General features: G+C 41.5%; 2 protein-coding genes across 3 annotated transcripts in view; one reads left to right on the forward strand and one right to left on the reverse strand.

Annotated features, from left to right (window-relative positions):
• sdccag8 (SHH signaling and ciliogenesis regulator sdccag8) overlaps nucleotides 1-16,126 on the forward strand; it is a 72,647-nt gene that overhangs the window by 54,157 nt on the left and 2,364 nt on the right. The window lies entirely within an intron of this gene.
• akt3a (v-akt murine thymoma viral oncogene homolog 3a) overlaps nucleotides 1-16,126 on the reverse strand; it is a 64,675-nt gene that overhangs the window by 2,654 nt on the left and 45,895 nt on the right. For both annotated transcript variants that reach the window (XM_039784371.1, XM_039784372.1), the window contains exons 5-12: nucleotides 15,971-16,115; nucleotides 14,325-14,456; nucleotides 14,040-14,105; nucleotides 12,405-12,473; nucleotides 9,649-9,771; nucleotides 8,838-8,966; nucleotides 2,829-3,043; nucleotides 2,484-2,571 (exon numbers count right to left, since the gene is read on the reverse strand). In XM_039784371.1, coding sequence (XP_039640305.1) covers nucleotides 2,484-2,571; nucleotides 2,829-3,043; nucleotides 8,838-8,966; nucleotides 9,649-9,771; nucleotides 12,405-12,473; nucleotides 14,040-14,105; nucleotides 14,325-14,456; nucleotides 15,971-16,115 — 967 coding nt within the window. The remainder of the gene's footprint in view (nucleotides 1-2,483; nucleotides 2,572-2,828; nucleotides 3,044-8,837; nucleotides 8,967-9,648; nucleotides 9,772-12,404; nucleotides 12,474-14,039; nucleotides 14,106-14,324; nucleotides 14,457-15,970; nucleotides 16,116-16,126) is intronic.

Consider the following 16,126-nt stretch of genomic DNA (forward strand, 5'->3'; position numbering starts at 1 on the left):
ATGAGCTTTTTTTAAGTCTGCAGATGAAAGCAATGATCTGATCGTGGCTAGAAGTCTCAATTGGGCATAGCAGGACTGCACCACTTTAGTCACCTGAGTATCAAAAGACAATTCAGAATCAAAAATAACACCAAGGTGGCTTCTGTTTGAATGTTTCTTAGAAAAGGCACCCAGACTAGAGGAGAGATTATGAATGCTGCTAGTGCTGGGGCTACAGGGGGGTAATTATGACTATATCTGATTTGGAATCATTCAGCTGCAGGAAATTTTTGTAGCATCCAAGTTTTAATTTCCACGAGGCAGGACATAATACAGGGTACATCAGTGGTACCAGACTTTAAAGGGACATAAAGCTGTGAGTCATCTGCGTAGCAGTGGAAGTCAATGTCATGTCCAAGCATGATTTGCTCCAGGGGTAGCATGTATATGGTTGATAAAAAAGGGACCCATAATAGAACCTTGGGGGACTCCAAAGAACAGAGGAGCACAAAAGGAAGAGGTGTTTTCAACAGATAGGAGATGATCCAATCCAGCACTACACCCACCTGTTTTTTTTCAGATGGCTGATTAAGACATCATGGTCCACTGTGTCAAAGGCTGAGCTGTGTGTTAAAGTGCTGCCGAATCTCCACTATTCTATTGTTTAAATGATTACGATTTTTTTTTGCATCTCTCAGGGTTGGATTCTAGTGGCTGGCTAGGTGGGCGTACCAATTACAGAATTTATAGTTTTAAAAAGGATTCTAGGATTGTGACCCTGTTTAGCAATTAGCTCAGAAAAATAGGTGTCCCTTGCTTCCTTGATTGCACACTGGTAAGTTTATATTATTTATATATTTTTTCCACTTCCGCTTCCTCCTCAATTCTTCATTTAACCATGGCAGAAAAGAAGTTTTCAGCTTTTTGTATGTGACTGGAGCTACAGAGTCTAGAGTGTTTGTACAAGAGTTACAAGCTTCTCTCCTCTACGTTGAGGCCATGTTGTTTACTGGTATTAAAGATATGTTTGAGGCGGTAAAAGCTCAGCAAAAGCAAGAAAAAGAGAGTGAATTCAGGGGGCGTGGGCGAATCAGTATCGGGAGTTTGGGGTCAGGAGAGAGGAGTGGAACCTGGAAGCACACTGCTTTGTGGTCAGACATGGCAAAATAAACCAAGTTCACATCATCCACACATAAACCATGGGAGAGCGCAAGGTCAAGAGTGTGCCCTTTGTCATGGCTGGGCTGCTTTACATACTGGGTCAAATTAAAAGAATCTAAACGTTTGAAAAAATCTGAAGTAAACAAGCAGGAAGAGGATATGGATGTGTGATATTAAAATCACAGAGAATAAGAACTCATATTGTAACGTGATGACTGATAAAAGGTCTGTAAACCCGAACCAAGTTTAGGTGGTTGGTGGCTTAAAAAAATTGGCAGTTTATCATTGTTAAATAAAACAAAGACTCTCAAAAGTGGAGAAGCAGCCAAGCAAGACTGGGGAACAGCTAAAATCATTTTTGGTGTATTACTGCAAGGCCGGCTACAACGTTCAGAGCTCTTGGTCCTAGTGGGAGTCGACACACCTTTTTAACTGTGGAGGTTAGCGACATGATGGCATTAGTGCTGAAAAGAGGGGTGTATGTTGAGGAGAGCCGGAATTATTTAAATAAAATCAGCTGTCTCTCCTCCTGAGAGACAGAATGTAAATGCACCAGGAAGCTTTAGAAATCTGTTGATGGAGTCACCAACACTTAAAATATCAGTTATCTCAGTTTCCGGGTCTCCTTTTTAAATGGAAAGCTTTGAGTCAACTCCCACACTTCAGCAGCATCAAGGTAGCCTTGCATCATCTCAATATTTCAAAAATGTCATATGTGTTTTTGTGATTAGACTGTGATTAGATGTGTTGTCTCTCTGCATTTATACTTGAAACTTTTATGTTGTTTTACCAAAAGGAAAGGAAAGCAGGGAGGAGAGAGGATAGGGTAAAGGAAAGGAAAGGAGGAAAAGAAGGTAGAGTGAAGAGGAGGAAGTGAAAAACAGGAGAGGTGGTAGAGAGATCAAGAGAGGAAGAAAGAGACAAAGGTGAAGGGAGGAAGCTCAGCACCTGTCTAACACGTTATGATAGGTGTTGCCACACAGGACCTGGTTCTTACTAGGTAGTGTTTTACGAGTAAACACATGATAGACCTCCAGGATACAAAGTCACACATCTCCATTATGCTTTGTGCTTTATATGGCTGCCTGTCTGTCTGTGTGATATGTGTATATGCTTACATGTGTTACATGAGTTAACCCTGACCCTCCCGATAAAATTCATCACGCAATTATTAACAATACACAATTTTTTTGAAAAGGCAGGGATTTAAATCACTTAAGTACATATCTTTAAGGCAAGTTAGTTATTTTCCACGATTCCTTATTATGCTTTATTAGACAGTATGAAACACTGGCACAGTACAGAGGACAAACTCACAGTTTTACCATCATTTTCCTTCATACCTTTTTATCATAGACATCCTGCCAGTCAACGCCAGAGAAGAAACTGTGTCTCATTATTTCTTTAGCATCATCTGGTCCTCCACCAAGCCTACAGGACAGGAGAGGAATGTTAAAATAAAACAGAAATAAAACTGAGATCAGTAGAAGCAACATATGATTTGAACCAACAAGCTAAACAGAACGTTATCAAACTTATAAAAGTCATCAGAAGTGATGAGGATATATTTATTACTTTCTTTAGCAAAATAACTTGAATAAAAATGAGAAAAACTCCTGCTTGATTTGTTAACATCTCTACAATTTAAATACAGACATAGTTAAATACACTAAACCACATGCACACACCGTTTGTTGGGGTCTTTGATGAGCAGGCCCGACAGCAGGGACTTGGCGTCGGAAGACAGAGTGCGCGGGAACTTGATGTCCTCCATGAGGATGAGCTCAAACAACTTCTCGTGGTCCTGGTTGTAGAACGGCAGTCGGCCGCACATCATCTCGTATGTCACCACACCCAAACCCCACCAGTCCACGGCACGACCGTAGTCATTGTCCTCCAGGACCTAAGGAGAGTCGAAAGAGACAGATACAGCATGTTTGTTTTTTTTTAAATGGGTCCATTTGTTTTATTGGACATCTGCTTTTGTTCTGCAGTTCTGCATTTATTTTATTGGACAATACAGACTGCCCAAGGTATTCAATGAAGAGGCAGATGAGCAAGGAAAGACAGTAAAGAAATCCAATATTCCATTTTGCTCAAGGGATGCACTAAAAAAACAGTAAAGGTTGTCTGAGGAGAACAGAAGTGGTCGCACAGATAACAAGGGCTGAGGTGTAGGTCTCTCAATACACAGACACACACATACAGAGGCAAACATCATGGGATGGCAGGTTCTTCAGAGGCCCCTGTTACAGTAAGGGAGTCGGTTTGCTTCCGTGGCCCACCAGATGCCCCCTATGGTCCGTGCCAGCTCTCCCTGGCACACTGATCCTTCTCCTGGCAGGGATAGAGAGGAACGTCCCTGGATGGAAAAGGCAGGAACAGCCCGCAACATGGTTCAGGGCTGCTAGCACAGGTACTGTACTGTGAGCTGCTGTGTCTTGTGTGTGTCTGTGTCTGTGTGTGTGTGTGTGTGTGTGTGTGTGTGTGTGAGATGAGGAAAGAGGTCCTGTGAAAGAAGTCACTCCTGTATCAAAGTCTTGTGTCTGGGCTTCCTGCTCTTATTCCCTGCCTACTCTCCTTACGCTGTCTTTTCCATCCTGTCTAATGCTGCCTCCTTTGGCCTCTAATCATATCTTCCCTCGCTTGTTCCTATTCTTTCATCCTCTTATGTGCCCGTCCGCTCACCTCTGGAAGAGCGAGGAAGAGGACAAGGAAGAAAAGGAAGGCAGACTCTAGAAGAGAGGTATTTCAGTTCCTGTTAAGGCCCTCATTAACATAATAAGCTTATTAACATGATGAATGTGTATGCATGCTTGTGTTGTTTAATCTGTGTGTGTGTGTGTGTGTGTGTGTGTGTGTGTGTGTGTGTGTGTGTGTGTGTGTGTGTGTGTGTGTGTGTGTAACAGACAGACAGACAGAGCTGGAGAGCAGCCAGAACAACATACTGTATGTTGTACATCTTGCCAATAATAATAACATCTCACTCACTGTTAATAATGGTCCCGGCAGGGTGAACACTAACGGACACAAATACATGAAGTCAAACATGCACAAAAACATGTTTTATAACCCAACTATTATAAATTATATAATAAAACTATACAGCATATGTCATTATATCAAAAGATTAAACAAATACTCTAAACTGAACTAATATTTGCCATTAGTAGAAGTGAGATGGATGGCAGATGCATATAGTACAAGTGTCACAGATATATATAGCTGTAAGTGTTTATGCAAACTGCAGACTGGCTGTGTAAATACATAATCTACAAACTATGCAAACCACAAAATCATACTGAAATTTAATCTAATATTTAAGTATTTGTGCTCCACACTGACATTTGCTTGGAAGCTTTGAACCTTAGAACCTTAGAACCTCAGATTTCAGGCACATGAACATTTCAATATTTGTGACAAAAAAAGGTGAGAAGAAGGTGGTTTGAGATTAACATATTCATCTTTGGAGTAAAAACTGCCAGTTTTATGGTGGAGAATATACATGAGTATGATATTTCTAAATTACTGTAATCTGTGTGATGCTACTTCTAAATCATTTTATATAAAAGTCACATCATTAGCGAACAGATGATTAATATGGATTTATCGGGACTTTAACAAAAAGTTACCAATTTTCACTCAAGAGCAAAAAAACTTATTTTAGTTAGTGATGAGTATTTAATGTTATGTTGATATTGCAAATGAGAAATCCTGCTTCTTCAAGCCCACAATTCTATAAGAAACTGTAATTTAGTCGCCACAGTATAATCAAAATAGTCGTATTCTTCGTTGTACTTGGCAGTTTTGCCTTATACGTGTCAGAGAAGGGTGCAGATGAGATGTACAACTCCAACTATAAATAATGTTAAATGTCATTATGCAATAAGAGAAAATACCAAACAGCTGCCTGCGAGTTTCCACATCAGCTCAATGCTACAGAAAGCTGGCCATTAACTAACTGAGCTCACACACTTGAAACTAAACTGCTAATTATGCAGGCGGCTGCTTCAGTTTGTGCAAGTCAACATGTGCGTGGAAGTGAATAATAACTATACGTGCTATGTGTGTGCTATGTGTGTGCTATTGTGTGTGTGTGTGTGTGTGTGTGTGTGTGTGTGTGTGTGTGTGTGTGTGTGAATTACACTTTTCACCCTGTTGGCAGCTGCAGAAAAAAGCTGGGGGAACAAAGCGCACCGCCAGCTCCAGATATACTATCGATTGACACAAACACACCGACACACACACACACACACCGACACACACTGACACACACACACACACACACACACACACACACACACACACACACACACACACACGCAGCAGATGGAATATGTATTTGTCCCCATCAAATTCATAAAGTTTTGAGAGTGAGGCAAACTAGGAGATGTTTGGTGTTTCAGTCCCTGTAGCTTGAGGAGGGACACACACATACAGACACACATACACAGTGTGCAGTTTATGAAATTCAGAGCAGCTTACAAGACAGTTTTCGATGCTGATCTACAGGGCTGTGTGTTGAGTCTTTGTACAAAAAGGTACATAAATGTATCTAAATGCAGGCCAGTTGGGCATGTATATGTATGTCAGTGTAAGAGGGTGTGTGTGTGTGTGTGTGTGTGTGTGTGTGTGTGTGTGTGTGTGTGTGTGTGTGTGTCCTGGGACCAAAGAAAGTAGTGGCAGCTCGGTTGCAGGCAGGGAGCAGATTAATCCACACAGAGCCAGAATGCTGCCCCACAGCCTTAGGCATGAAGGCATGGGAGTGTGTGTGTGAGTGTGTATATGTACAGTATGTGTGGTTATGTGTATATTTTGGAAACAGACAGGACAAATAAATAGGACAAGATGGTAGAAGTAGAAGTATCAAATTAGATAAATCAGCAGGAGAGAAGAAGAAGAAGAAGAAGAAGAAGAAGAAGAAGAAGAACAAGAACAAGAAGAAGAAAAAGAAGAAGAAGAAGAAGAAAAGAAAAAGGGAAAAGCTGTGATTAAAAGCAGCCGTGAGAAAGAAGGTCTTGTCCTGTCCTGGTCCCTATTGGGGCAGCCATGTGGCAGTTAGATGCTGCTTGCAGGGCGGGGGCTTTGGCAGCCTGGACAGGACGAGATGGGACGGGACGGGCACACACAGCCTGTGGCTGTAGCAGCCCAAATACCCAGCAGGCTACAGGGAACACAAACATACACACACACACCTCATATACTGGGCACAGTGAACAAACAACCACATATTGTCGGTGTCACACAGATACCTTCTATCTCCAAAGTGTCATCTTTTGGAAATCGGTTTATGTTGACACTGTTCTGACATTTTGCAATGTTTTAACGGCTGACAGTACTGCTATGTTTATGAAACATTTACAGTTACAGTAAAAGAAAAAAAAAAGAAAAAAATCACAATGCTCAACATATCCAACATACAAACAAAATAAAAACAAACAAATAAATGGAAAAGGCCCAAATTCATCCTTTTCAACACTTAATAAAAAATAGCCACAAGGAAATGTGTCATACACAAAAAAAATATATGAGAAAAACACCCCCATTTGTTTTCTTTGATTCTGTTCCATCCCTTAACACTGCGTATTGTTCATTCTCACATTAATCTTCATTTTTGACCATCCTTGAAACAAATAACATTTCGATCTAATGCTTTGCATGTTCGGCTGAAGAATTATCCCCCTATAGTGTTGTGTTGAAGTATTTGGGTTCCTTCAGGCACGCAGCAGACACAAACCTTCTTTATTCACTTCTCATCTGCCCTTTTCACTGATGGCAAACATGGGAACTATCTGAATTTCACTCCTGTAACCCTGAAATATTTTCTCTCCTTTCTCATCTTCCTCTGTCTTCAACCCCCACCTCCCCCTCTCTCTTTTTAATCCCGGCTACTTTGCATCTCTGTAACTTGGCTCCGAGCAAACTGTGTTATTTTTACACGCGGGCGGGCAAGCAGAGCGTGCGGGCGGGTGAGTGGCGGCGGCGGTGGTGTAGATTTCCAGGTTTTTTCCGAGCACCTTCCTCCAACCTCGCCCATCTGCCGCCATCTGCCTCGCTTTAGCCCGCACTTTCTACTGCAATCACACACACATAAATGCACACAGACGCACATCCTGTGAAAAATAACCAACAGCCTCCAATCAGCTTTTGGCACGCAAAGGAAGGGACTCTAAAAAAAAGCACAAAATGCCTCGCCAAATTGTCCTCCATACTTTTTTAAGTGGAATATACACTATGCCTGTCCCTCCTGCATTCATCTTCACATCTACATCGCTCTGTCTCCACCACCCACAGTCCTGCAACGCAGTCGCCAGCTGATCTGCTGGCCTTCTAGTGAAGCAATTGCTGGTGGCTGGACAGCGGATGGCTACAAAAAACTATTACAAGAATGTAGTTATGTGTGTGTTTGTGTGTGTAAGCGTTGTGCCCTTTTCCAATTCAACCAACACTCTCATTCACACAATAAGCGGCATATTTACTGTTCACCCTGATTTTATGTAAAGTGTTTGCCTGTGAAATCTGCACATTAAAATCTCCATGCATAAATTTCACTGTAAGAAGGTTTCAAAAATCAGAGTACTTAAAAAAGTGTTACGGCTAAGAGGTGGCACGAGAGTACCTGGAGCCTCACTTTATGAGTTGGGGGTAAGGTGTATGTGTGGATACCACAGATGCTTTTATGTACTACAGAGTCTCAGTCAATATGCTCAGTTTACAGAATTTAACATACAGTCCGTGAAATGTATGTTATCAATTGATTAATGTAATTTATAAAGTCTACATTGTGTTGTTGATGTGGTCATTAAATCCATCACATTTCATGTTCAGAATTTAACCAAAATACCTGTACTGTAACTAATCAGTCTCACACGTGTTTAAGAGTAAAGCAGAATATCATCTAACACTAAATTTCATATTTACTTTCATTGTACTATTTTATTTTGTGATTTAATAATATTTAGGTTGGTAAGCAGATGATGGAATGATGCTACATAACTTACCCTAACCGTGACCAGACAGTATATGGTTGTACCTGTACATACTTGCATTGTAATGCATGAAACTACCATAATGTACAAAATATATACTGTAAAAGTCAGTAGGGGTGGGAATCACCAAAGGCCTCACGATACAATATCATCACGAAACTTATGTCACAATACCATATTATTGCGATTTTAAACATAACATATTCTGCGATATATTGCAATTTATTACCTTTTTTCCATCTTCAAATTTTTTCCCAATTTCAAATGATGTCCCCAAAAACATCTGTTTTATCTGAAAAGATAAATTTCTCTGTTTGCTCATTTCACTTCAATTTTATTGCTGCAAACTGACCAACACATATGTAATAATAGATTGATACTTGGCGTCAGTGTATCGATATAGTATTGCCACGGAAAATATCGCGATACTATGCTATATGTACCTTTTGATTTGATGCTCATATTTAATCCCAAATAAAAAGGAACAATTATGATTGTTATTACTTCTCCTCGGATTGCCATTAGTAGTAGATGTTGTGACATTATATTTTACCTTATACTTCATACCTTACTTTTAGTTGTTAGACACCCAGGCATTAATGATTATTCTAGATAAAAGTAAAGAATAGGAAATAAATGAGAGAGAACGAAATCAAAAGGAAACCAGAGAAAAAAAGAAAACACATAAGAAGAAAACAAAAAAGTTACCTCAGGTGCGAGGTACTCGGGCGTGCCACAGAAGGTCTTCATGGTAGCAGCGTCTGTGATGCCCTCCTTGCAGAGGCCGAAATCGGTGATCTTGATATGGCCATCTTTATCCAGCATCAGGTTTTCCAACTGGAAGGAAAATAAAATATACATCAATTCCCACAATTCAACTTTCACCATCAGAATCTCAAACATCAAATTGATTGTAAAGGCATGGAATAATATTTTATTCTCATCATTTGTGACTGAGAATGAACACAATACTGTTTTTTTAAGTGACTAAAATACTTTTTCTGTAAGTTGGAGTCAAGGTTTTACAGGTAACGAAAACCATATTGCTCTACCCCACATAGTGGCAGTACACATACTCAGACACACAAACAAGCAGAGTAGGGAAATAAACTTCAGGCGTGTAGTGGAGCCACTAATGCTTTTAATTTTAATGGCTGAAGTGTTTTTCTCGCTCTCTGTCTGCTTTTTCTCCTTTCTGTTTTCTTGGCTGCTGTGAGCAGGGCTGGGGCCAAGGCTGCCAGGCAGACGCTCATGCAGAGCCATCTACCTCTCTACCTCTGTGGCATCAGCACCCCCTCCCTTCCTCCCTCCCTGCCTGCCTCCACCTCCCACACTTATTTACTGCTTTATGTCTGTTTGAGCTTATCCCTGTCCCTTTCTTTAATTACTACACATCCTGAGCAACTCCTCTACTCCTGGATGAAAACTGGATGGGGGGCTAAAAAAAAGTTTTCCCTCAAATATCTGATCACTCTCATCCATGCCCCCCAACTAGCCTTCCCTCTCTGTTCCTGTTTACCTTGAGGTCCCGGTACACAATCTTGGCTGAATGCAGGTAGTCAAGAGCCGAGACAATCTCGGCGCCATAGAAGCGCGTGCGCTCCTCTGAGAACACCCGCTCTCTGGACAAATGGAAAAACAGCTGCGGGAGAAGGAGGGAGGAAGAGAGAGGGTGAGAGAGGGAGAGACAGAGAGAGGGCGGGGGAGAGAGAGAGGGGAGAGACAGCAGGGACGGCACAGCAATAATTACTGATTTATTGGAGGAAATTAGCACAACACAAACTGGCTGCCCGCACCATATTGAGATGATAGATAGCGGAGGGGAGGGTAAGTGTGTGTGTGAGGGGTGCGCATGGAGTGGGGCTGGGTGGGAGGGTGGGCGAGTCTCGGAGGAGGGCGGGTGGAGGCGCTCAGCAGCTGGCGCCTCATCTAGCAGCCCCCATCGCCACAAACACACACACACACACACCTCTTCCATGTTACCCTCTGGGCTAGGTTGGCATGGTGCTGGCGTGGAGTTCGGCAACAGGGGCCAAATCAAGGGTTTAATCAATACACCAGTCTAGTTAAAGACAGGCCGACCGCCGCTGCCGCCGCCGCCGCCGCCGCCAACACTCCCCCCACCCTCTCATTTCAACTGCCTCCAGTGCAGCACTCATTAGTGGCCTAACTGGCCTTGCCCCCTGAGCCTCTGTCTTCATTTACTCTATTCTCAAACCCATCCTTCTCTGTTTTTGGCAAGAAGCTCATTTCCATACTTTAAAGAGTACACAACTCGTTTTTATTTCCCAGGTGGCGTGACCTCCCGTTTCTCCTCCATCTTGCCGTTTAATCGCTCACCTCACATTCCCTTCATTCTCTCTCTCTCTCTCTCTCTCTCTCTCTCTTTCTCTCTCTCTCTCTTACGCTCTCCCTAGCTGTCAAGTTGTCACTGTCAAACAGCTACACATGTGGCACCAAAATGACACCAGCCTGCTGCGGCACACCAGTCAAGTCGTACAAATTACCCATGAGGCCAAGGGGCGCACATCTCCCCATTAATTGTTCAGGGATGTTTGCATATGGCCGCTGGAGTGATGCTCACAGACCACCTTGTGCAAATGGTGTCAGTGTGTAATGTGTGTGTGTGTGTGTGTGTGTGTGTGTGTGTGTGTGTGTGTGTGTGTGTGTGTGTGTGTGTGTGTGTGTGTGTGGCGGGGGTGCGGTGAAAGGGGGTAACACGACAGGTGGGCCTTCATCAGTGTACTGGCAGCTGTGACTGTGGCAGGTTTGTAATAGGTTGTGTGTGTGTGTATGTGTGTGTGTGTGTGTGTGTGTGTGTGTGTGTGTGTGTGTGTGTGAGGTATGTGTGGTCACAATTTGTCCGTTGAGGTAAAAATGTGCTGTGTGTTTGTCTAAGTATGTGTGTGTTTGCTGGTGTTTTCTCTGTGTGTGTGTGTATGTGTGTGTGTGTGTGTGTGTGTGTGTGTGTGTGTGTGTGTGTGTGTGTGTGTGTGTTTGCTCAGGCCTGGCGCTGGCTGAACTGCCTAACTAACTGGGAAGGGAGCAGGTGACAGTTACACTGAGGGAATGAACCAAGATTGCAAAAACGGCCCGATTAAAAATCTGAGAAATGGAAAAGTGGGGGATTCCAAACTCATTTCGTCTCCGACTGTCATTCTGGCTATATCTGCCCCATAGGTGTGTTCATAAATAGACACAAGCAGGAGAGGGATGGAAGCGGAAAAGAGAGATGAGAAGGCAAGCGAGAGGCCAGTTGGTTGGCAAATTAACTGTGTTAGAAAGCAATCGAACAGTCAAACTTTCGCCACTTCTTGAGTGTTTGCCCGTCTTAGCATTCCTTTGCTGCACTACTGTTACATCTCCACTTACACTATATTTCCTCATGCAAAAATTGTGTATTATCTGTAAGAGACATTTATAAAACCAAACAAATGTTAAGGAAATCATCTGAAATAATATTTAAAACAACTAATTTACACTACATTCTATATTAATTTTGTTTATTACAATTGGTTGAATCCGAGGGCATTCTGCGGTGTGCTAATTCTTTATAACAGACCGTTGCTAAGTATAACAGACCGTTGCCATGCATAGCAGAGCGTCGCCATGGACGCAGTTCTGATCACTCTGGAGGAAAGCCATCAATCCGCTGAAAGAAGTCCGGGTTATTTATCAGCTATGGCAAAAAGTGGGGAAATGTGGAGCAAGATCCTGTCCTCCAATTCAGACAAGGCAGCAAATCTGGTGAGCGCCTATCGCTACATCTCTACATGCAGTCTATGATCGCTACGCAGTAACTTCCACCGTAGGGACAATAACGTTAATTAGCTACATTTCAACATTGTGTTTACAGGTGCGCCACCTGTACAAGAAGGAAACAAGATGAATGAGGACAGAAACGTCAAAATAAATATTCCCAAAGAAGTCCCATTCACCTTGTTCCCACCGTAGAAACGGAACAGACTATTTTCTTTAGCGGAAGCAATACAATCGTTTTTAAATTAATAAAATCCTTTTTAAATTAATATTCTCTAATAACCCCGAAATATAACTTTTATTTAAGACAAATATTTACTCGTAAATTTAAGACAAAAGAGCTAAGACAGAGTCATCTTAGGTTCCTCTGAGTTTTGACTTTGAGTTTACAGTAGAATATGTGGAGTGCCTAATCTCTGTCAGTTGGAGTTGTGGTTTAACTGGCTGTGCAAAGCAGTAACACAAAGACGGGTAACCACATACAGCACAACCATCCTGAAAGTGTGTGCGTCTTACCTCTCCTCCGTTTACATACTCCATGACGAAACAGAGCCGGTCTTTAGTCTGGAATGAATACTTTAATGACTGAAACGAGACACACACACACACACACACACACACACACACACACACACACACACACACACACACACACACACACACACACACACACACACACACACACACACACACACACACACACACACACAGTTTATATAACTTAATTGAGTCATGTGTGTGTCCCAAACATAACACCATTTAAGGAACAGTTGTGTCAACTGTACAGTCCAATATTAATTGTGTCTGTTGCTTTGTTTTTTTCAATTTGCCCTTGTGTAGCCAGATGTATTAAAGGTCCCATGGATGCTCTTTGGATGCTTTTATATAGACCTTAGTGGTCCCTTAATACTGTATCTGAAGTCTCTTTCCCGAAATTCAGCCTTGGTGCAGAATTACAGCCACTAGAGCCAGTCCCACAATGAGCTTTCCTTAGTATGTGCCATTTCTGGGTCTGTAGCTATTGAGGAGTAGAGAGGGGGCAAGGTGGAGGGTGGGGGTGTGGCCTTGACCAACTGCCACTTTGCTCATTTGAAAGCCATGATGTCTCTCTCTCATGGGTGGGCCAAATTCTCTGGGCGGGCAAAGCAAAGAAAAGGGAGGTAACCTTGCTCCTTATGACCTCATAAGGAGCAGATTCCAGATAGGCCCATCTGAGCTTTCATTTTCTCAAAGGCAGAGCAGGATAACCAGGGCTCGGTTTACACCTATCACCATTTCTAGCCACTGGGGGACCATAGGTAGGCTGAGGGAACTCATATTAATGTTAAAAAACCTAATTCTTCATTCTTTCACTTAAAGTAAAATTTTCATGCCATGGGACCTTTAAATCTTACATTATATAGTGGACTCCAATTATCCCACAGTGCAATGGGAAATGTAGTGTACAAGTGATTGTTACTAATCAAGGGCTATTTATCATGAAGCATTTAATAACGCAACACCTCCTCTTTTATTTCTGTACAGAGGGGTGACTTGAATAGCATCAAATATAATTTTCTGATTTGAGTGAACGTTGTACGCAGCGAGAAGTCTGGTCCCATTAGAGTTTAAACAGCAGGAGCAGAAAAACGTGATCATTCATAGCTTCAAACTGTTTATTTCTGTATTTGGTTATTAAAAGAAAATAGGTGTGTGTTTTCTTTCAATAGAGAAAGCTGTTAAACAAAAGAACAGTTGGTCTGAGTCTCTTTGTGGCTTTAAGTGTGAACTTAGAATATGAACTGTAATTGCTCTCATGACAATGTGTGTGTGTGTGTGTGTGTGTGTGTGTGTGTTTGTGTGTGTGTGTGTGTGTGTTTGTGTGTGTGTGTTCATATACTGCATATGTTTGTGCGTTTCCAGGTAGTGCGATAGAAATTAGCAGAGACTTATGTGTGTCTGTGTACATCAAATACAGTGTGTAAAGCTAACAGATGTGGTCGTTAATGTACTACAATTTGGTGCCTAACTCATAATTAGCCTCGAGAGACTCAGGTATATATAGGATCAATATGCTATCTGCATATGCGACATGCACTCTTACAGATGTTGACACATTTGCATATGCACATATGTCTGAATCTAAACCATTTGTGCATTTGAGGTACTTACAGTGAGAAAGGGGTGCCTGGTGTTTTTTAGTACTCTGCTCTCTGTGAGTGTGTGAGCCACTTCATCCTGCACAGATACGGTAAAAACATGTTCAATCAACCAAATAAATAAGAAACCAGTTAAAGATAACCCCATGAAATGCAGTAAAAACATAAAATACTGACATCTGACACTGTACTCAAAATTAAAAGTAGTCATAAAAAGGCTTCAGTTTTATGTGGTCCATTCAAAATACAGTAAAAAAAGATAAGATTGATCAGTAGATGAACAGTCGGCCAGACTAACCTTGGCTATGATGACTTCTTTTTTAAGGATTTTCATGGCGTAGTATTTCCCGCTGGCCTTTTCTCGGACAAGAATCACTTTACCAAAGGTTCCCTTTCCCAGCAGCTTCAAGTAGTCAAAGTCACTCATTGTCTTGGGGAGGGAAATGCAGAATGTCATCAATTCATCTGTGTTTCAAGTTAAATAGTTGATATGCAATGACCTTTGGCAGTTTTGATGTCCCACTAGCAGTAAAGGAACCAGTATCGTGTGAAAATCCCTGAGTTTGAGTACCAATATATATATATATTTTTTTGATAACTTTATCATGATTTGATTTTTTTTTTAAGGAATATAATAAAAAAAATTCTACAAAACCTTTTGTCATTTAGCAAAAGAAACTAAACATTTTTAAAATGTTATCTAAACACAAGCAGCACCCAGAGGGGCCTCTTGCTGTACTTAAAGCGTAACTCTCGCCAAAATGCAACCTAGGGTCTTTTTGTGAATGTACCAGAGTAAAACTTTTGTTTAAAAGTATAATTAGGACGGAATCGCCACTTTTTAGATTTACCGTATTTTCGTTTTTCGGTCAAATGGCCTCTTGAATGGCAGTGCTAGGGGCACTTTTATGTTAGTCTCAAAATAGCTATTTTTAAAACACTAAGAAGGCTCGACACAACATGAAACTTTGCTCAAAGTATCACCAGGGGCTCTACACCTTAACTAAAGCGTTGATAATATTGTTTACCCAGAGTTTACTAAAAAGAAAGGTTTTGAACAACTCACCGTAGCTATTGTTGTTTCCGGCCATAGCCATTTTGTCAGTCAAAAACAATCGATTTCCGAATGCAACTGAACAGGGAGGACAGTAAAGATGAAAAGCTCCTAAAGCTTACCTTAGTTCCATATAAATGCACGGATTATTTCTTGTTTTGTTGTTATTGAAAAACAATATCGACCTTGTAGTTGAAAAAGGAGCCTCATATGGAGTACGTTCATTCGCATTCGGATATCGACTCGTTTTGACTGCCGTGGTGGTAGCGGCCGGAAACAATAAGAGCTACGGTGAGTTGTTCAAAACCTTTCTTTTAGTAAACTCTCGGTACACAAACAATGTTATTAACGCTTTTGTTAAGGTGTAGAGCCCCTGGTGATACTTCGAGCAAAGTTTCATGTTGTGTCGAGCCTTCTTAGTGTTTTAAAAATAGCTATTTGAGGCTAGCATAAAAATGCCCCTAGCACTCCCATTCAAAAGGCCATTTGACTGAAAAATGTAAATATGGTAAATCTTAAAAGTGTTGATTCCGTCCTAAATATGCTTTTAAACAAAAGTTTGACTCGGGTACAGTCACAAAAAGACATTAGGTTGCATTTTGGCGAGAGTTACGGTTTAAGACTGTTTGCTTGATACATCTAGTTTAAATTGTATGTGTAGCCTATACCTTTGATACTAAGTACATTTACAAAAGTTGCTTTGCATGACTGCTTTTACTTGCCTTTAATGTGGAAAAAACAATTCACACCCTTGTTGTTACAGGGGAGCATTTCATTAGTTGACACAAACCCGTGACTCCCTGGACCATTTTTGAAATTGCAAGGTTGTAACCCATTACATGACAATGTACAGCAATAGTACATCTGGAAAGCACTGTTGTGTGTTATACCTTGCGTTTGTGGTGTGTGGTGGAGATGTCCATCTCCTCCTCGACCATGTTGTCGATGTTGGAGGTGGGGCTGCACTGGATCCTTTCTTCCTCTTGTCTCTGCAGCTTGTCGGCCACCATCTGGATGGCCTCTGTCCACTCATCTCTGAGTTTACA

Source organism: Perca fluviatilis, chromosome 19 (assembly GCF_010015445.1).
Source record: "Perca fluviatilis chromosome 19, GENO_Pfluv_1.0, whole genome shotgun sequence".
Taxonomy (NCBI): Eukaryota; Metazoa; Chordata; class Actinopteri; order Perciformes; family Percidae; genus Perca; species Perca fluviatilis.